General features: G+C 38.5%; 1 protein-coding gene across 8 annotated transcripts in view; it reads left to right on the top strand.

Moving 5' to 3' along the window:
* The window catches only part of arhgap32b (Rho GTPase activating protein 32b), a 174,894-nt gene that overhangs the window by 138,819 nt on the left and 14,586 nt on the right, over positions 1–21,489 (top strand). For 3 of the 8 annotated variants that reach the window (XM_077233163.1, XM_077233167.1, XM_077233166.1), the window contains 14 exons: positions 476–613; positions 5,268–5,360; positions 5,469–5,591; positions 5,707–5,784; positions 8,272–8,353; positions 9,808–9,858; positions 10,625–10,699; positions 16,151–16,300; positions 18,146–18,248; positions 19,042–19,186; positions 19,706–19,788; positions 20,085–20,192; positions 20,300–20,445; positions 21,178–21,379. In XM_077233163.1, coding sequence (XP_077089278.1) covers positions 476–613; positions 5,268–5,360; positions 5,469–5,591; positions 5,707–5,784; positions 8,272–8,353; positions 9,808–9,858; positions 10,625–10,699; positions 16,151–16,300; positions 18,146–18,248; positions 19,042–19,186; positions 19,706–19,788; positions 20,085–20,192; positions 20,300–20,445; positions 21,178–21,379 — 1,577 coding nt within the window. Of the gene's footprint in view, positions 1–475; positions 614–5,267; positions 5,361–5,468; positions 5,592–5,706; positions 5,785–8,271; positions 8,354–9,807; positions 9,859–10,624; positions 10,700–13,447; positions 13,745–16,150; positions 16,301–18,145; positions 18,249–19,041; positions 19,187–19,705; positions 19,789–20,084; positions 20,193–20,299; positions 20,446–21,177; positions 21,380–21,489 lie in introns of those variants that run through there. The other 5 variants (XM_077233164.1, XM_077233169.1, XM_077233165.1 and 2 more) reach the window with 3 other exon arrangements.

Raw genomic sequence — 21,489 nt, 5'->3', positions numbered from 1 at the left:
GTAAGAATGACCCAATACCCAACACCCATAATTTTCTGGGTGTTTAAAGATACATTCTAAAATCTGAAGTAAATTGGGATTCACCTTTTATCAAAAATGTTTTTATTTTATTATTATTATTATTATTATTATTATTATTTCAAAACATTGGATTCTATTCTTTATCTACCCTAAAAGCATCAGTATTTCCTTCAGGAAATGCAAATCTAGTTCTACCGGTAAAAATGTTTTGTCACTGTCCCTCTCCTCATTGCTTTGAATGCTGCTATGTCCAGGATTAAACACACACACACACAGCTGTGACGTGGCTGCTCTGAAGTGGCTGTTTTATGTGGTCATCGTGGTGCTAGACTGGCCAGATGAGGTTTATCCAAAAAACAAGCCCTCATATTTACTCTGCAGACCAAACGTCAACACGTTCGAACACTTGTTTGTTTTGCCTTTTGAGTTACTGCCCTCTTTTACCGCCCCACAGGGACGAAGCTGGATCGTGAGGCGGAGCTATGAAGATTTCCGAGTCCTGGATAAGCATCTCCATCTCTGCATCTATGACCGCCGCTTTTCCCAGCTCCCCGAGCTTCCCCGTTTCGACAGCCTGAGGGAGAGAGTAGAGGTAAGATCCCCAAGCACTCTTCTTTTAGCACTCCCCTGTGGCCAATGAGCCATTTTAGCCTCCTTTTTTTTAGATAAATACAGAATGGTTAGGGTCAGACCTTTTATACCCAGTGTACAAGGTGCTTATCCTGGAAGATGTCCCTCTTTGAGCAGTTTTAGTCATCTGTGGTGAGAGTGCTCAGTGACTGAGGCTGGTTAACAACACCTAATGGTGTCCCTTGAGAGACCGTCATATAGATATCCCTGTAGTATATGAAAAAAAAACTCTTCTTCCTGCTGTGTTGTGCATAACCGGCATTTGTTTTACAGAGCAGTATACTTGAACCGTGGCATATTTTCACAGCTAAATTCTGCTTTTGAAGTTTGAGTGGCTGATAATGCCGCCTACTATGTTTTGCAGTAATGGAAGTCTCTGCAAAGCAGCTAAGTGGAATCTCCCACTATGGTTTTTCTGTGTAACCGGGTGCTTTGAGATTCTCAATCCAGGAAAACAGCTTTGAGGTCATATTTCATCTATTGGTTTTTGAAGTTTTATTTATAGAGAGACAATTTAGAGCTCTTGGTAAAGATGTATCTGATTCTTGAAAGGGGATCTCAGTATTACAAGCCCTAAGATGATCTTAAAAGGTTAATTCATACTTTGCAGTCACGTGACTGCCATGGATACCTGCCGGGCAACAAACGCTCACAAAATGGCCAATACTACAATCAATTATATAGTGAGGCTATTGTGTTTCCATAGCACATTAACAAAACGTTTAATGACACTAATAACACTAAAAACAATACAATTACTAAATATGAATAATATCACTAAAATGATATAGGCCTAAAAACAGTCTTTAGTTCACAAACAGCACAACTCTGCCATCTGTGAAAATCAAAAGCAGCTTCAGCAGCACTTTCAGGGAATGAGCGCATTTACATGCACGTTAACTCGATTATGCTGAATAATAGTGCATCCAATCGCACTACAACTATCTGGCATGTCGTTACACCTCAAAACACCAACTTTTGTTTTTAAAACTGTTATTAAAACTGGCGACGTCCTGGCAAGATCCTTGATTAGTTTACTGGGTTTTGTTGCTATAGAACGACGTTCTTGCCCGCCAGCCAGTACTTGTGACGTCACGTGCAAAGTATGAATTGGCTCTGATTTATAGGGACAAACGACTCAAAGGATGATCTTATTATGAGGCTTGCCTATGCATTAAGTATGTGATATCTCGCAGAAAGATGCCTCATTAGCAAATAAGCACAACATAACATGAGCAAATAACTGAAGCAGGCAACCCTATCATTGGAGAACACTGTTCAACTTCTGTTTACATACTTTCTTCACAATTTTCTCTAGTATAGTCAACACAAGCAGAGTTGCCTTGGATTCTGGGGGTACATGTAGCTGTAACCAAATCTTGCAGCTGTCTATACAGTCGTCTTTGACCTAATTATGCTTCCTTTGCAGACCCATTTGGCCTTAGTTTTACATTTTGGTTAGTCTGTGCCAGCATATGTCTGGGAAAGAAATTGACTCGAGTGTCGATCCTGGGACATGTTCAGCTGGAACAGATTCCATCGGTGCTCTGTGGATCATGAATAAAATCTTATAGGCTTTCACTGGTACATTTAGTCTCCTGTTTTCTCTCGTAGGCTGTTCACAAGTCACCAAAACCCTTGCTTTTCATATTTATTAAACTGATTTATACACTATATGTCATCAAACCCTTTATTTAGGGTTATTATAAAATTTAGTTAAGAAACAGCATTTTTTTAAAGAAGTCTTTTGTTACATTTAAATGTCTTCACTGTCCCATTTGATCAATTTAATGTATTAAACAGTATGTGTACAGGTCCTTCTCAAAAAAATTAGCATATTGTCATAAAGTTCATTATTTTCCATAATGTAATGATACAAATTAAACTTTCATATATTTTAGATTCATTGCACACCAACTGAAATATTTCAGGTCTTTTATTGTTTTAATACTGATGATTTTGGCATACAGCTCATGAAAACCCAAAATTCCTATCTCAAAAAATTTGCATATTTCATCCGACCAATAAAAGTGTTTTTAATACAAAAAAAAGTCAACCTTCAAATAATTATGTTCAGTTATGCACTCAATACTTGGTCGGGAATCCTTTTGCAGAAATGACTGCTTCAATGTGGCGTGGCATGGAGGCAATCAGCCTGTGGCACTGCTGAGGTGTTATGGAGGCCCAGGATGCTTCGATAGCGGCCTTAAGTTCATCCAGAGTGTTGGGTCTTGCGTCTCTCAACTTTCTCTTCACAATATCCCACAGATTCTCTATGGGGTTCAGGTCAGGAGAGTTGGCAGGCCAATTGAGCACAGTAATACCATGGTCAGTAAACCATTTACCAGTTGTTTTGGCACTTTTAGCAGGTGCCAGGCCGTGCTGAAAAATGAAATCTTCATCTCCATAAAGCTTTTCTGCAGATGGAAGCATGAAGTGCTCCAAAATCTCCTGATAGCTAGCTGCATTGACACTGCCCTTGATAAAACACAGTGGACCAACACCAGCAGGTGACATGGCACCCCAGACCATCACTGACTGTGGGTAGTTGACACTGGACTTCAGGCATTTTGGCATTTCCTTCTCCCCAGTCTTCCTCCAGACTCTGGCACCTTGATTTCCGAATGACATGCAAAATTTGCTTTCATCCGAAAAAAGTACTTTGGACCACTGAGCAACAGTCCAGTGCTGCTTCTCTGTAGCCCAGGTCAGGTGCTTCTGCCGCTGTTTCTGGTTCAAAAGTGGCTTGACCTGGGGAATGCGGCACCTGTAGCCCATTTCCTGCACACGCCTGTGCACGGTGGCTCTGGATGTTTCTACTCCAGACTCAGTCCACTGCTTCTGCAGGTCCCCAAGGTCTGGAATCGGTCCTTCTCCACAATCTTCCTCAGGGTCCGGTCACCTCTTCTCGTTGTGCAGCGTTTTTTGCCACACTTTTTCCTTCCCACAGACTTCCCACTGAGGTGCCTTGATACAGCACTCTGGGAACAGCCTGTTTGTTCAGAAATTTCTTTCTGTGTCTTACCCTCTTGCTTGAGGGTGTCAATGATGGCCTTCTGGACAGCAGTCAGGTCGGCAGTCTTACCCATGATTGCGGTTTTGAGTAATGAAACAGGCTGGGAGTTTTTAAAAGCCTCAGGAATCTTTTGCAGGTGTTTAGAGTTAATTAGTTGATTCAGATGATTAGGTTAATAGCTCGTTTAGAGACCCTTTTCATGATATGCTAATTTTTTGAGATAGGAATTTAGGGTTTTCATGAGCTGTATGCCAAAATCATCAGTATTAAAACAATAAAAGACCTGAAATATTTCAGTTGGTGTGCAATGAATCTAAAATATATGAAAGTTTAATTTTTATCATTACATTATGGAAAATAATGAACTTTATCACAATATGCTAATTTTTTTAGAAGGACCTGTATCTTTTGCCATGTTTTGTACATTGTTATGGTTTATATTCGGCCAAAATACCCTCCAATATTTTCCATATCCATATTTGCTGTGACTTGAGGAGAAATATTAAAATAAACATATTTACCGATACCTTGATTAGTGATTTAGATTTGATTTGCTTGTTTTGTTTTGACCTTCCTTGTCAGTATTTAGTATAGCTTTTGTTATGCATTATGAATACACACAAGAATGCATTATGACGTTTAAAACAAATGAAGTAGACCAAACTGGGATATGGAGCATCACAAAACCACATGTTGACGTTTTATAGAGCAACTTAAATCAGCTTCCAGAATTAACTGAAGGTAAATAAATTTTCTTTAATTTTCTCTGCCTAAAAATACAATGTAAAACACACAAGCCTTTTCTTTTGGGCTGCTGTGGGTTTGGTGCTGTGAATTTTTTTTTTTTTTTTTTTTTTTTTTTTTTTTACACTTGCATGTTTTAACATTTTGTTCTTTGCTTATGAGCTGACATACTACTGTCTCTGTTTTCCACTTGGAAAAACTTTTATTATAACTACTGTATTTTTATAGTAAGCTGTATGTAATGGGGTTTAAATAGGCTGTACATTTTTAGAAAGAGATGTGTGGTAGAGCTTATAGTAATATATTAGACATACTATTAGACACATCTTTTGAGCTGTATAAATGAGACCGCTCCAACCTCTCCTCCTGCTATATTGGTTTTTATGCAAGCTGTGTGGAATTATAATTCAGATCATTTTATATTTCTGATTGGAACTTCATCCTTTTTAAAGTAACCACAGTCACCAAACATATGCTCCAAAAACAATGACAGACTGTTATGCCTCAAATAAATGTATACAAAGTTTCTTTCACTGAAGAGACAAGCATTATTTTTGAGAATGTGTAGAAACAAGAACAGTTGTTTTCATGAGTTACTTAAATATACATAGATTTTAATTTTACAAGTTTAATGTGAGGTATGCCGAAACTCTGCTTAGTTTTTAACCGGAAAGCTGCGTTCGTTATACCTACCCTACCATTTTATAATGAGAAAGTACGCAAACTCGAACCATCCGTTTTTCAAGTTTTCCGCCTTAAACCTCCCAGTAAAAATACTCCGTATTTATAGAATTACCCCCTTGGAAGCTGTTACACTTGCTTAACCCTCCCTCTCTTGCTCTTTTTCTCCCAACAGGCAGTTTCCCAGATGCTGATGGCTTACCTCTCCCGTCTCTCAGCGATTGCTGATAACAAGATCAACTGTGGGCCAGCTCTCACATGGATGGAGGTATAGATTTGATGCCAGCTGAGAGAGCTGATTGGCTGCTTTTTATTTACATGAATAATCAGCGAGGATGAGGGATGTTCACTGAATATAATCCATCTCTTTCTCCAGGTTGACAACAAAGGGAATCACTTGCTGGTGCATGAGGAGTCATCCATAAATGTTCCAGCTATCGCAGCGGCCCACGTGATCAAGCGCTACATTGCCCAGGCTGCTGATGAACTGTCATTTGAGGTGACTGGGCTAAAAATGAAGATAGATTAATGCAGTACTGAAGATCTGTGATTGCCATACTAATAACAATGATTTTGTGAAGAATGCTGTTGATAATTTTCTCTTTCTCTGTCAGGTGGGGGATATTGTTTCCGTAATAGACATGCCACCCAAAGAGGACACCACCTGGTGGAGAGGAAAACACGGTTTCCAGGTTTGTTACATGTGATTTAGTACTCTACTTTAAGTGTACATGGCAGCTCAGAAATTGCAGGTAGAGTCCCCCTGGAGCAACAGACAGTTAAGTGCTTTCACAGTGATCTTAGCTCTTCAGTCTCTAATAAAAGATGAACCTGCAAACTATAGTGTTGCCAGCCCTGCTCTTTAATCACTTGGCTGCTATGGAGGAACTACCAGTGTACCTCAAATAATAACAATGTAAATGAATTAATATAAAATAATGAAATATCACCCTTCAAATTGACAATAAGCAGACATGTGAAATTACATGAAATTACATTACATATTACTTATTTAAAATGAGAATTAAATGTTATACATTAATGCATCACTTTCAAATTAACAAGGATAATTTAAATTGTTCAAAATTATAATTAAATGTAACAATACATTAATAGCTCATTTGTTTTATTCATCTTTTAAGTTGCATTTAAAAAAAAAAAAGCATTAGCCTATTGCTTTCTTGGTCCATTTGGCAAATACTTTTACAAATGCTTTGTCACCATCTAGTAAAGTGTCAAAAACAAGCTGTGTGATTTGTCATGCTACCCCTAACAATATTACTGTTATCAGTGTAAAATCTGGTTTGTTTGTGGAACGACACTAGTTTAATAGCAGAGCTTGGCTCATCATTCACTTGTGTACATGGGTACACAAACCCACTCATGAATCACTTCACATTCTGCCAACCTGCCAAACCATTCTCTTATTGCCCCACAAGTATTATGTCGCCTTTATTTTGCCCTGTCAGTATGCAGTGCTTTGGCATGTTATGCCATTTTTGCATATCCACTGAGTCACCGCTCGGCCCTATGCAGTGAGATTGGCTCATGGTGGCATATGTGTGCGCTGGATCCACCGGGGGGCAGTCTGACGATGAGTTCTGGCAGGCTACAGCTGAGTCAGGTAGCCTGCATCTGTCTGGATGGAGCATGAGTACACAGCAGTGCCTGCTGTCACTACCACAATCACCACACTCTGATGTCACCAGGGTCTCAGGGAATGTCAGAAATGTAATCAAGTTCTATGGTTATGGTTTGTTATGATCTTGATTCATAAGTAAGCTGCAGTTGGTTTGTAGATGATATAATGATAAAATCAAACTATGTTGTAAATCATGGCAAGCATGTTAGTTTGTCTCTGTATGTCCTTATTTTTTCATGTTTGTGTTTGTGAGAAACTGCTGAACTTTGAATCTTCATTTAGATTATTTTATCTGCAGGTTTACAAGATGGGTGGCCCTTGTATTGTATAATCCCTTAGTGTTTTTCAAAGATTTTGTCCCTTAATATGATACTGGAATTTTACAGCGGAGTAGGATTAGATTTGTTTTTAACCCAAAAAATGACAAACTTTTAAGGCTCCTAATTTATACCCATAAGGCAGGACTCAACAAAAAGTTTTTTATTAAATTACATTGGCTTGACATCAAATCATCATAATTTGCAAAGTTAAAATATAATATAACACAGGAAACCAAACTTTTTTTCAAAAGTTTGTAAGCGTGGAAATAATTACTATTAAGATTCTAGACCAATGCAAGAATCTAATCAATGCCCTAACTCTCTCACACTTGTGGACTTGTGGAGTCCTGCCACAATATTTCATCCCATTTTCTATCAGCTTTATTTCCAACCCAACTTTAGTTTCATACACTACAAATCAAAAGTTTGGGGTCAGTAAAAACAAATTAAAAAAATTATTCAACAAAAATGTGCTTTTGAACTTTCTATTCATCAAAGAATCCTGAAATAAAATGTCATGTTTCCACAAAAAAATATTAAGAAGCACCACTGATTTTAAAATGGATAATAAGAAATGTTTTTGAACACCAAATCAGAATATTAGAATTATTTCTGAAGGATAATTCGGCTTTGCCATCACAAGAATAAGTTACATTTGAAAATATATTAAAATAGAAAAAAGTTATTTTTATATTGTAATATTTCCCAATATTACTGTTTTACTGTTATTTTTGATCACAAATTCAGCGTTGGTGTGCGTAAGAGACTTCTTTCAAAAACATTAAAATATTTTTACATTATTCTCCGCTGTTTTATATTAGTTAAACATCATTCTATATGTGCTTATGCAGAACATGAAAGCATATCCCAACTAATAGATGCCTGTTTCAATTATGCTGGACACTTCTTGATCATTTCAGGAGCTCAAAATATAAGCATAGTTTAAAATAGTTTGGGCTACATCATCTAACAGATATTGTCAAATGATTGTTCATTAAAAAGTCTCATTGTCAGTGTTCACCATTCTCCTTATTTTAGCTTTGTAGTTTCTCAAGAAGAATTATTATAAGATATTGATACTGTAATATTTTGTGTTATGATGACATGATATTTTCTGATTGTGACTAAGTGCAGGACGCAGAGTGATATGATGAAGCCTTGGCATATATGTCTCCAGAGAGAGAAGGAGCTTTTCAAACCTTCTCTGCTCTTCACAGGTTGGCTTCTTTCCCAGCGAGTGTGTGGAGCTGATAAACGACAAGGTCCCGCAGTCTGTCACCAACTCGGTGCCAAAACCAGGTACCACAAAACGCACACGCACATACCTCAAATCCTGCTGGGACAGCTCATCAGTTCTTCTGCTCACGTCTGTATTAACTATCCCAAAACAGCTTACTTCCACTGCAGGGCATTATAAACTGCACTAACTGAGCAATCATCAGCAGGAAACAAAACTACAAGGTCACACTTGCTGGTCATAAGCATTAAGATTCCCCACCAAGGCTGTTGTAAAGATGCAGGTTTTTAAAGGCTAGCTTGTAACTTATGTGTTGCAGTGAGAAATTAATCGTGTTTGAAAGCAAGAGAGAGTGGATGGGAACAAAGTGTACAAGTGACGTGTTGAATCAGCCACGGATAAGAGTCTGTGTGGTGTGTGTACTTGAGTGAAATGGAAAAGGTGCTGACTAGAGCCTCTGGGTCCTGTTGCATGAATCAGAAATCTTCAAACCTCCGTGAAGAAAAGACTACAAGCTGTGTCCTTGGGAAGGGTGCAGCTGCTTTTTAAGAAAGTGTCACTTTAGATTTCAACACATTGGGTGTGAGACATACAAGGTTTTCAGATCTCGAAGCACGTCATCAACACACTGCATGGGAAATTTGTGGTTTGCTCTCAGTCCACATTCTCTCTTTCTCCCCCCTCCTCACATAGAAACCCTTTGACCCTCTTCATTTATCACATTCATAGTTAAATATGTGTTGAGCAGTTGTTTGATTTCATTCCTAATGGTTTGTAGTGTGTATGTGCCTTTCAATGTATATCACACACTGTGGTGCAGCATGGTACGATTTATCCCACGTCATCTCACTGGCAGAGTACTGGAATGTCAAAAGAAACAACTTGATTCATAGAAATCTCAAATGGACTGTTGCTAGCTTTCACAATCCTAACACAAGTAATACATTTAGTCATATTTGGAGTGGCTCTGGACCATGCAGACTGCTTTATGACCGGTCAATTTACATCATGACTTGGACTAACTGGCCTACCAAGCCCTCTGGAGACTTATCCATCACCTTCAGCTGTTTCTGTTTGGTTTCGGCCTCCTCGTGTATCAAATCAGTGCTTATTGGCATCTGCAGAAGGGTGAATCATCATCATGACTCATCAGACCAATCAGAATGCTGACTTGCATTAAGTGGGCGGGAGGGCTTTTTGGTACATAATTTTGTGGGAGTAATATTATCACAGAGATGCAATGACATGGCACAGCACAATCAGCCCGGAAAAGAACACTGTGCTCTTGGGCGTAATTGCAGCAATGCTTTTTACTGTGTCATGATTAAGGGCAACAGAGTTTATATGATTAGTTTTCACACTGCAGAAACTTTTTGCTGGGGTTTAGTTCATTTTTACTGCTTGCTTGTACAGCTACTGACTCTGTGGTATGTATTTGGAATGCATGTTGCTTTGCTATGCACTTTTTGCATGTGTGATATGTTATTTGACCATGCTTCCTCCACTGCTCCCTCAGCGTCCCCCTGCTCTGGTCTGCGGCCGGCCTCCTGGAGTCTGTTCCCACCCTGTGCGTGCTGGTATATTCTCCCCAACGTTAAAGGGCTAGTTCACCCAACAACAAGAAACAGTCATCATCTTCTCACCTTTATTATTTGTTCCAGACCTGTATGACTTTCTTTTTTACATGGAACTTTAGAATAATTTTATTTACCCATTTGTTTCAGAAAAAAGTCATACCAGTCTGTAATGACATGAGGCCAAGTAAATTATGACCATTTCATTTTTGTTTTAACCATCCCTTCAAATATATACACACAAACAGACAAACACTCCCTCTTTCTCTCTCTCTCTCTCTCTCTCTCTCTCTCTCTCTCTCTCTCTCTCTCTCTCTCTCTCTCTCTCTCTCTCTCTCTCTCTCTCTCACTCTCACTCTCACTCTCACTCTCTCTCTCTCTCTCTCTCTCTCTCTCTCTCTCTCTCTCTCTCTCTCTCTCTCTCTCTCTCTCTCTCTCTCTCTCTCTCTCTCTCTCACCCTGTATGCATCCACTGCTCTTTGGCAGAATCATAAAACAGTGTTTCTCTTGCATTGAAGCTTAGAGCACTTTCATACATGATAGACTAGTGTTTGTCTTCATGAATTTCTGCACCAGCTTTTATCATTTATGGCACCTTCAGAACTGTTCTGAAATGTTCTTAATGGACAGGAAATGTGGAGTGAGGGGAAAACTCTCCTTAAAGATTTCTAAGCTAATAGAGCTGCATGTGCAGCTGTTGTTCTCATGTTCTCTAACTCATGGTACCTCCCTCTCCCCTTCTCTACTCTCGGCATGCAGATTTGGAGATGGAGAGTATAAAGCAGGACAGTGCATGGGCACCCGACCCATTAAACCCCTACAGGCTGAGTTCAGGTAGACCAAACTGTTTATCCATGTACTACGTCTAACACGGACTAACCCCAAACTCTCCTGTGCATCTCTGCACAGTCGCCTGCTGCTCACGGGTGCTCTGAACACTACTGGCACTCCATAGCATTGGTATAATGTAATTTCACTGGTCTTTCCTAACATCATGTGTTAACTATAAAGGATCTGGTGCAAGCACAACAAATATGGAGTCTTGTTTTCCACTTTTCACTTCACACTCCTCTGGTGTCTGTGACTTTGACCCATGTCTTATAGATGATAGCACCCTGATAGCACTCTCTTTCTCTCTGTCTTGACCTGCTTTTGAACGCATGTGATTGTTTATCAGTGTTTTTGCATACTATTTTACTGTAGTGCTGCCATACCACCAATCAGTCTCTTTTTGAAGAGATACATATGTAGGCTGTTGAACAATATTAGTGATTTAGTTTTAAATTGATCAGTATTAGACAATTTTGGATATTTTAATTGTGCATGCTCTTCTCCCCTTTTTTAAATTTAGATAAGCTTTGCAATTATTAAACGCATACTTAAATTTAGCTAATAGTTTAATAACACTGTTAAATATAATCTTAAATTTTTCATACTTGCCATTATAAGGTTGTGATACCTAATTTCACTTTAAATCCTGTAAAATGATTGATTTTAGATTGTAGGGTTTTATTTTTAATTTATTTAAATAAGAGTTTTAATGTCTGCTATTTATTGCTTATCGGCCAATATAATGGAAGAAAATCACCAATAATGGATATTTCATTGTTTTTGCTCATTGTCCCTATTTTTACAGTTATCTTTGCCGTCATTAAATGGTCACTTCAAATTAACATTTAACAGTTATTTAATAACATTGCTAAATGTAATCTTTAGCAAATCCAAAAATGCATTTATTTTTCATACACTATAATGTTATGTATAAACTTTTATTTTATGTATGCAAAATAGTGTAGAATTTTAATGTTTGCTATTTATCAGGTATCGGCCCTAATATGAAAATAATTATCAGTATCAACCAGAATTTTAATGTCAGTATGCCAATTCTATTTTGACTAAGTCTACATTTTAATGTCTCTGTATTCAAAAAGAGGTTTGTGACGTCAATTTATGGCCCAGTTTGTCTGCTCTTTCAAGTGCACCACATTGTGTTTTCCAGAAAGCCCCATTGTGAAGTTATTTTGCAACACACTCGTTGGCTGATTTACATGACCCTGGTTGAAAAAGGCTGTAAAATAATCCCAGCTTTGTCCACTGGCAATATGAACTAGTATCTCCATGGTTACTCAGGCACATTCTTGTGTTCAGCCTTTGTACATGCTCAAATACAGCATACCTCTCCGCTCCCCTGCAGAGCTTCAGCCAAGCAACAAACGCTATCACATAACACAAAACACCTTATGAATCATTCACCTCATTAAGCAAATGTCCTGTGTAAATGATTAACCTCATAATGTCCTATCGTGCAGGTGGTGTAACAGTGATAACGTTGCTGGGAGTTTTATAGCATGAATAGGGCATATTGTAGGTTATGAAAATGAAAAATTTCTTTCTTGTACAGACTTCTTATTCTCGGCTGTAGCAGGTGCTGCTCCAGATGTAGTTTCCTTAGCTCCCTCTCACTTCCTAACTTCCTTGTGGGGTTACAATTTCTTCCTCTCAGTGGAGTAAAGGGCAGCTGCGTCTGTGAACAAGCCAAGACAGCTGGAAGGAACTGAGAGAGAACGAGAGGCAAACTGTGTTAGGTTTACTTATCAATATGTGTCCGTTTATCCTTCAGGTAATTGTGTACTTCTACTTCCTTACTGACCTGTTCTGAAAACAGAGACTTTTAAATGAACTTCCATTAGCTGTTGGGTTGGGAGACTGGTTTATTGTTGTTTGTTGTACTTGTACACATTAACACTTTTTTATGGTTGAGATGATTGGAATGTAGTGCTCAAGGTTTGTTTGTTTGTTTTCCAAATCACTTTGCTCTTGTATATATATATATATATATATATATGTCTATATATGTACACACTCATACACTACCATGCTAAAGTTTGGGTCAATATTATTTTTATATAATATAAATTAACTTTCAATAATCTTTAATAAAATTTACTTTCAACTGATCAAAAGTGACAGTAAATACTTTGAGAATGTTGAAAAAGATTTTTTTCAAATAAATACTGAAAGAAACATGTAAAAGAGTATCAGGGATTCCACAGAAATATTAAGCAGCAATATTATGCTCAATATTATTTCAGCATTGATAAGAAGAAATGTTTCTTGAGCACCAAATCAGCATATTAGTGTGTGTTTGTGTGTGTGTGTTTATCACAGTGATAACATCACTGGGTCAGAGTTACCTTGCAAAACACGTATCTCTGTGTTGTTTAGCCACAAACCGGTTGATTTAGAGTTCAGACAAGGTTGTCTTTGTCAATTTCTTATGGCTGTTCTGTGTCAATCTGGGTTGTAAAAGCTGAATGGAATGGCCTTGGCTAATATGAATGAGTTTCTTTGGAAAGAGTGAATTGTTGTTGCCCAAGTGGTGTAGTCAAATGATATGCATCTTTGTCTGACTTGTTGCTTTTTTATAATTTTATTTATAAGTTACTTATTATTAGTCTTATATAGACTATAGCCTATTAGATGTCAAGGAATCAGCTGTGTTGTACTGCTATTGTTTTTTAAACCACATTCATCACTTGACATTGAATATTTGATAAATGCAACAGCCTTCAGACTGAAACTGACATTCTCTGGGTTTTGTGACCTCTCACGCCCCGATCGCTGCATTAGTAGCCAACGCTGTTGAAAGCTGATATTAGGGGCTGGACAAACTCAGACGGAGGAGGGAAAAAGCAATGAGGAAAGAATGCATGCTGACTATTAGCTTTCACCGGCTGGCAGGGAGAGCGCGAGTAAAAGCAGTTTGTGATGATCCTTCAGCGTTGTCTCTCAAGCTCTCTATAGCAGCTGCAGCCTGACAAACTTAAAAATACTCAAGCACTGTTTTCTGCCCCTTTTTTATGGATATTTAACATTGAGGTAAGTTATGAAGTTACCTTTTTAGTGCTAATACAGTTTGCTGAACTATTTCTTGTAGATGTGGCCGAAATGCATTTAATGGCAAATTTGTGTAGGAATTATTTAAGGTTTGTTAATTTGCGATACATGCATTTTGTTGACTTGAAGACTTTTTTTTCTCTTCTAATCATCTTTCTCAATAGACTTTGTATACACTGATGTCTGTAACAAAGTCATTTTTGTATTATAATGAGTGATTTTATTACTAAAGTAATTCATGGTAAGTCATCTGAACTCACATAAAAAGAGTTTCAAAACAAAGCTAAGCTTTGATTTGGAGGTAAAAAAAAGTAAAGAAATACCGTGAATGTGTCAGTCAGTCACGTTGCGCTGTGACGCCATCAGTGTCTCCTCTGTGGAAGTAAAGTGCAGCCTGCAGGAAACACTCATTCTTCAATAACAAACAGTCTTCTTGCCAGTTCTGTGAACTGTGAACACATGCCCTGTATTTGGTTTGTTGTGGTGTTCAGAATAAGAGGATCTGTGAAATGCGTGGCAGTTACTTTATTGGCTCTTGAAAAGTAGAACAGGAAATTCCTACAACAGCTCTTTTTATTTTCAACCCCGACTGGATATGAAAGGATTAATTGCCTTCAGAGCAGTTGCAACTGCTTATTGGAGAAATTTCAATATATTTTATGAAGAAAAATACTGAATAATGTTCCCTTTTAAAAGGTAAAGACACAAAGGAAAAGATGAGATCACAGCTGGCAGATGTCCCCTTGCCACGTCCACTGTGGTCTCAGCATGCAAAGGATCACACATCTTTTAAATCAGCAAGGAATTGTTGAAATAAACAACTGTGTGATATTTGCAATTATTTTGCTAATATTTTTGACTTTCTACTGCTAAATCCATCACATGTTAGCCTGGCTCCGCCCTCCTTCGCACTTCCGCTCAATTTCATTTTCCTTCAGTACTACGTCTGGGATTGCGCTGTAGACTTTGGTTTTCTCCGATCAATTTTTTACCGGGCCAATCAGCGAACAGAGGGAGTGGCTGAGAACGATGACGTTGATGTCGACTCGTGCGTTATTTTGAGTTGTAGTTCAAAATAAGAAAGATGCGAGCGATGCCATTCGGTCCGTTGTGGCAACGCTGCCGAATATCAAGAAGTTAAAGCCGGAGCAAGAACAATCTTTGCTTAGTTTTGTGTTTATGGCCATCCTCCCACGGGGTTCGGGAAAAGACATATGTCACGACCAAACGTTAGTGATTGGTTATGGCAGATAGAGTGACTCTGGGGAGATCCAATAGTTTTAGACTTCAATAGAATACCCGCCTACAAGGAAGTTAACGCTTGTCAATGGAGCGGTGCCAGACTCTCTGTACAAATGAAATGTACGAGAGTCTGGTAGAACCAGGCTAACCACATGTGCCCACACAAACATAAACGCAGATTAACCAGTTTATGGTTTTCTGGAATCCGAGCTGCATTTTGTAATGGCTCTGAAATTGTTTCCGGCAACAGATTATTTGCTGATTCATACAGCTTTCTTATGCAAACAATTCTTGGGTTTGTAATATATAAGCTTGCTAATATTTTATGAGAAGCAATGAAAACAACACAAGTTAAATGAGCAATTTCAATACAGGTTTTTATAGCAAATCCAGTGGAATTATTTTTGATGCATTTGTGTTCCTGTTAAATCTGTGGAATTTCTCGTTTGATACTTTTCCTCTGTGGCAAAAGTGACAAGAGTTTCTCATACAAATTCTAGGTCAGGCTGCTGATTTTTGACCACTGACAGGCAGTTACTGTCGGTGTAATGTCAACGCAAGCTACTCTGGAGACCAAACAGCTTGAGACATCCTTCCTGCTTCTTGGCCTCCTTCAAAAATAAAATGAAAGGAAGCATTTATTGCTTTAAGAAGACTTTCACAGATGTTCTGTGTCAGCCACTCTTCATCAGGCTTTTTTCTTCCAAAACTGAGCTCAAGTTTCAATATCATGAATCATTCATAGTTGATTATATTATATTGTACTTTGATTTCTATAACAGTTACATGGATCCACAGAGAATGAAATTGTTTTATTTTGCTCTACCAGATGTAGAACAAACACCAAGAGATGGAGGATGTACTTGGGGGGAAATAAGTCATTATTGAGTAATTCAAGCTACACTTACAATGTAGGATTTGAGAAATTGCTTCAGTAAAGCATAATGCATAAACCCATTATTCTCGCACAACCCAGTGATTTTATTTTTCATTTTATGAGATCTTGGCTCGCTCACATGGTGTGGCTGGCACTGATCTGTGTTGTTAAACTGCATTTTGGGGTGGTCATTTATTGTTGCGCTGCTTGTGGTATTCCCTGACATGAATATGTATTTAAATCTGCTTATTTTCATTTTTTTCTTTCAGTGTCCAAGAAGCACGGGAAACTGATCACTTTTCTGCGCACATTCATGAAGTCCAGGCCGACCAAGCAGAAACTGAAGCAAAGAGGTATCCTCAGGGAGAGGGTGTTTGGCTGTGACCTAGGAGAGCATCTTCTCAACTCTGGCCATGATGGTGAGCTTTGCCCGTTCTGGTCCTACTCAAACTCACGGCCGTGCTCCAGACGGTGCTTGACACTAGTTTCTTTGACTGTGTGTGGGTGGGCTGGAAAGCACAGCTATCCCCCATTGCTTGAGTCACCCTTGGATCTGTCTGCATGGGTTGCTATGCCAATGGATTGACTTAAAGGGGTCTAAAGGTCAGTAGAAATGGTTAGGGGGCTGTGTCTGGAGATTTCTTCCCCATTGATTCAAAGCTCCCTGGTAGCCTTCAGCATTTACTCCATTTGTTTGACTTCAAATCCTCCCTGAGCCATTGCCTGCCCTTACAATCTAAGCCTTGTCCTTTTCAAACAGGATCCGTGCAACTTGGTGTGACTGCTCGACCATTACATTTAGAAGGGAATCAGAAACCCATCACTTTTATTAAAATTCTTAAGAATGGACATTCCTTCCCTGAGGATCCAAGTGTCCTCAAACTGGAAATTCCAGGAATTCTTTAAAAATGTGTTCCTAATATTGCTACAAAAGGTCACCCATTGAATTGGGTTATATAGATGATTATGTCTGGGTTTACTACCTAGATCTGAACCTATCACTGCCCTCTCCAACCCATGAGCACACACAGCTTTAATGTGTTTGTAAAACAGTAAATGGCAGACTGTGTACTCTTTGTCTCAGACACTCTGATCTCAGAGGAACACAAGACGACATGGCTAAACACTTTGTTCAAGTAGTGAGTCATTAGTATGGATCAGTCATACTAGCGTAAAGCTCTGCAGACCTCCCTGCAATGCACTTAAACATATTAATCATTTTTTTTCCCTTTCTCAGTTGGTGCCATTAGGATGTTTGCCGCTGATATAACTTGAAGAATTTTTCAAAGGGCTCAAAAATACGCTGGCTGAATCAAGCCATTAGTTTTGTTGTTTGACTGGCTTTTTGTGCAGCAAACACTACCATTCAAAAGTATGGATTAGTAAGATCTTTTTTTTAAAGAAATGAATACTTTTATTCAGCAAGGACACATTAAATTGATCGAAAGTGGCAATAAATACATGTAACAAATCAATGTATTTTTTCTTTTGAGCTTTCTGTTTATCAATTAATCCTGAAAAACTATTTTCAACTTTGAAATGTTTCTTGAGCACCAAATCAGCGTATTAGAATGATTTCCTGTGACTCACAATTTTGACAATTTATCTGTGTTTGCCAGCTAGACAACTTTAGCTTAGTGACATATTTAAATCAGGAGACTAAATGTTTGTGTACAAGGCATACAAATGCATGTACATGATCAATAAACATATAACACACTGACAATGTATTACTGGCCTTATAGGGCAAGTGATAGCTCCATCAACTGCCCTTAAACACACTCACAATGGCTCCAGGTCATCCTTATTGTGAAACGCTGAATGATTTGAGATGGCTTAGGGACAGAATTTTCTTGCATTTTTAAGGATTTTGTGCTTCAGACTGCTATGTCAGGAATGAAGATGAACAGCAGCCTCTGAAAGCCTTGGAATCGCTCATCTGTCGGATAAACTTTGTCAAGACTAGAGGCCCGTGAGGGTTGTCTGTGACTATGATTCCTCTGGGTGAAATATTGCAAGGTCGCATTGGAGGTCTGGAGTTTGTCTAATGCCACTGGAGCAAATGTGAACCTATTACCTCTGCTTATATAGGAGAGCACAGATTTGTTATCTGACAATCGGACGTGTGCTACGGCTTATTTATAGCTTACAAAATCGAAGATTTGCTGCACAGAATCTAGCATTCTATTTTGTTGGCATTTTGACAAGCCTCTCACATTATGTGCCAAAAGGATGCTTCAATAACATTTTGTCTAAACCTCTAGTCCCTCAGGTACTCAAGAGCTGCACTGAGTTCATTGAGAAGCATGGAGTGGTTGATGGAATGTACCGTCTCTCTGGGATTGCCTCCAACATTCAGAAGCTGCGGTGAGACATAAACATGCTTCCCTAATTGCAAGTAGCAGAGATAGGGATTTATCATACTGCTTGAGGAACTCTGAATGCAATGGCTGAACATTAAGCTGTTGCTAATTACATTTTGTAATGGGAATGTTTGTATTCTCAAATACAGCAGGAAATGAGTGGACTCTAGATTAGATGGGGTTTATTACCACGTCCAGAAAAGTTGACTTGTTCCAAAGTTGGGGTTTGGCAAAAAAAAAAGTTTTGCATGTTTTTGAAAGAAGTCACTTAAGCTTACTTACCAAGGCTGCAGTGCATTCATTTGATTAAAAATATAGTAAAAAGAGTAATATTGTGAAATATTATTACAGTTTACTGTTTACTAGTTTTATATATTTAAATATAATATAAATAGAAATCTTTTGTAACATTATAAATGCCTTTACTGCTTTTGATCAATTTCTGATCCCAAACTTTGGTATATTAGTATATTTAACTATATACTATATTTACTATAGTTAGTGTATTTTTTTCAGCAATTTTGTGTGCATTTAATTTTCTCTCATCAAATTTTACATAACCAAAATTTAAGTTTAAAGCACACCAAATAGCCTGCAATGTCATTGTCATGTATGAACCCCCCCCCCAATCTCACTCACTCACTCACTCACTCACTCACTCACTCACTCTCTCTCTCTCTCTCTCTCTCTCTCTCTCTCTCTCTCTCTCTCTCTCTCTCTCTCTCTTCTCTCTCTCTTTCTCTCTCTCTTTCTCTCTCTCTCTCTCTCTCTCTCTGTCTTTTTTTTTTTTTTTTTAGGCATGAATTTGACTCTGAACAGATCCCAGATCTTACAAAAGATGTTTACATTCAGGACATACACTGTGTGGGCTCCCTGTGCAAGCTTTACTTTCGAGAGCTTCCCAACCCACTTCTCACCTACCAGCTGTATGAGAAATTCTCGGTAAGTGTTTATCCCAGAACGACAGGCCTTTAAAGAGCCTTTTCTCAGACATACACTCTTTGTCATACAAATAGCTACAGCTGAGAGCACCTATTACACTAGAACAACCATTATATCATAACCTTTTTAGTTCTTGGTGTGATAAACTGGCAAAACAGTGCATTAGTCATTGAAGTCTTGATACTATTTGTTCTATTGATTGCTTTTAATGATCATACAAAATTAATGGTAGAGCCCAGAGCCCCTCACAAGGAGTTCAGCTCCATGCCAAACACAGTGCGGACATATACAGCATCTTGTGATAAGTCACTGCAAATGAAAAAAAGGACAGAGTAAAGACTGCATAAATGTTTTCTGGTTGCTATGGAAGCAGTAAAACTATAATGCACATGAAATGGGACTGACCATGTGCTCTTCACTCTGCAGTATAGTGTGAACATGGGTTTGAAAAATATATTTTTGGTTTGTGCTGCTCTAGATGCGGTGACCCTGATTTACAGCCGCTCTTCTCCTTTTTAGGAGGCTGTGTCAGCAGCCACTGATGAGGAGAGGCTGATCAAAATACATGATGTCATTCAGCAGCTGCCGCCCCCACATTATAGGTTTGTAAATGACCACAGTGCCCTCTGCTGGTTGCCAGAGGATTTGCAGTTCTCTTCAAAAGCCAAATTTTTCTAATATTGGAACATTTTTAAAAATCTACTGCATTAAGCATACTAATTATATTACAAATGCAGTTCAAGTACGTCTATGACTGAGGAAAATGTAGGCTGTTATTACAACATTGTTCACGTAAATGGGTTTGCTCCTGAATTGAGTGCATTATGCTAATTTTAGTTGGCGTCTGATTTTAATGCATCAGTAGGTTTAATGTTTAGTATTCATGTTTTTCTTGTAGGACCCTCGAGTTTCTTATGAGGCACCTTTCCCACTTAGCAACCTTCAGCTATGTAACAAACATGCATACAAAGAATTTGGCCATCGTTTGGGCTCCAAACTTACTGAGGTAAGTCTGAGGTCTTCATCACTATATATATATATAATTTTTATAACTATTATACATATAAAAACCTACTATTCATAACTAATATTTGATTTTTATTCTAAAAAAAGGTCAAAGCAAATAGAATCTGCTTGCTTCAGCGGAACAGCAGCCTTCATGGAGGTCCGGATTCAGTCGGTTGTGGTGGAGTTCATCCTCAACCACGTGGATGTTCTCTTCAGCCCCAAACTGAGTTCACTCATACGAGAGGGAACAGGTATGGACACAAACAGATTTCAATGGATTATGAAGATGAAATACTTGTTAAAGGTGGGGTATGTGATTTGGAAAACGACCGACAGATTTTGAAAATATACAATTCAAATGGTCCTACCTTCTTTCCTCCAACGCTGGCCCTGACTCCACCCATTCGAAGAACATGGACGCGCAATCATGCACGAGCGAAAACTCAGATGCGCGAGAGATTGTAATGACCATTTACTACTAATAATGGAACCGGCTTTACTGACGAGATGCGCATGCGTCACGAGCTTTGAGTATGCGCACGAAGGGGGTCGCGTGTGCTGGGGGGAGGGGGGTGTGGAACGACCGTTTGATTGGCGAACTTACTGTCCAATGATACTAGGTGGTCTTGGAAATGATTGGCTGGAGTTTTTCGCGTCCTGCCCGTTCCACAGATGATTAAATTGCTTAATTTTCATTCAGTACTTCTAACTTGGTGGCTGTAAGTGGGTTAGGAATAGGATTTCAAGTTATTTCGAAAAAATTGACAAAAAAGAGAATCACATACCCCACCTTTAATAATTACGAAGTGAAGTAAAAAGCCTTTAATTTGCTGGGCTAAATAATTAAAAACAGGATACACAAGGATACACAGCCTTCTTCAGGATACATATCAATTGTCCAAACAAGTATTTTTTTTAAATAACATTTGTTTAAACATTTTTTAATTGCTACATTTTCATCACAAATGTCTTTGTCTTCTTAGGACACAATTCTTTGTCTCGGCCTAAATCTTTGCTGGTACCCTCTCCATCCACAAAGCTGCTAACACTAGAAGAGGCACAGGCACGCACCCAGGCCCAGATCAACTCGCCCATCACTGCAGACAGCAAGTACATAGAGGTGGGAGAGGGTCCTGCAGCCTTACAGGGAAAATTCCACACAGTCATTGAATTCCCCACTGAGAGGTATAATGATTTAAGATTTAAAATCTATAACCATGTCAGTGTTTCTGTTGTCATAAAGAGACCAACTGAGTGCCTGTTATTCTCATAGAGATACATGGTGTGCCTCTTAT

This window comes from Siphateles boraxobius, unplaced genomic scaffold (genome assembly GCF_051911475.1).
Source record: "Siphateles boraxobius isolate OS27281-9 unplaced genomic scaffold, OSU_SipBor_1 18, whole genome shotgun sequence".
In the NCBI taxonomy this organism is placed as follows: Eukaryota; Metazoa; Chordata; class Actinopteri; order Cypriniformes; family Leuciscidae; genus Siphateles; species Siphateles boraxobius.
The sequence above is the reverse complement of the archived record's forward strand: the minus strand, read 5'-3'. Positions and strand labels throughout refer to the sequence as shown.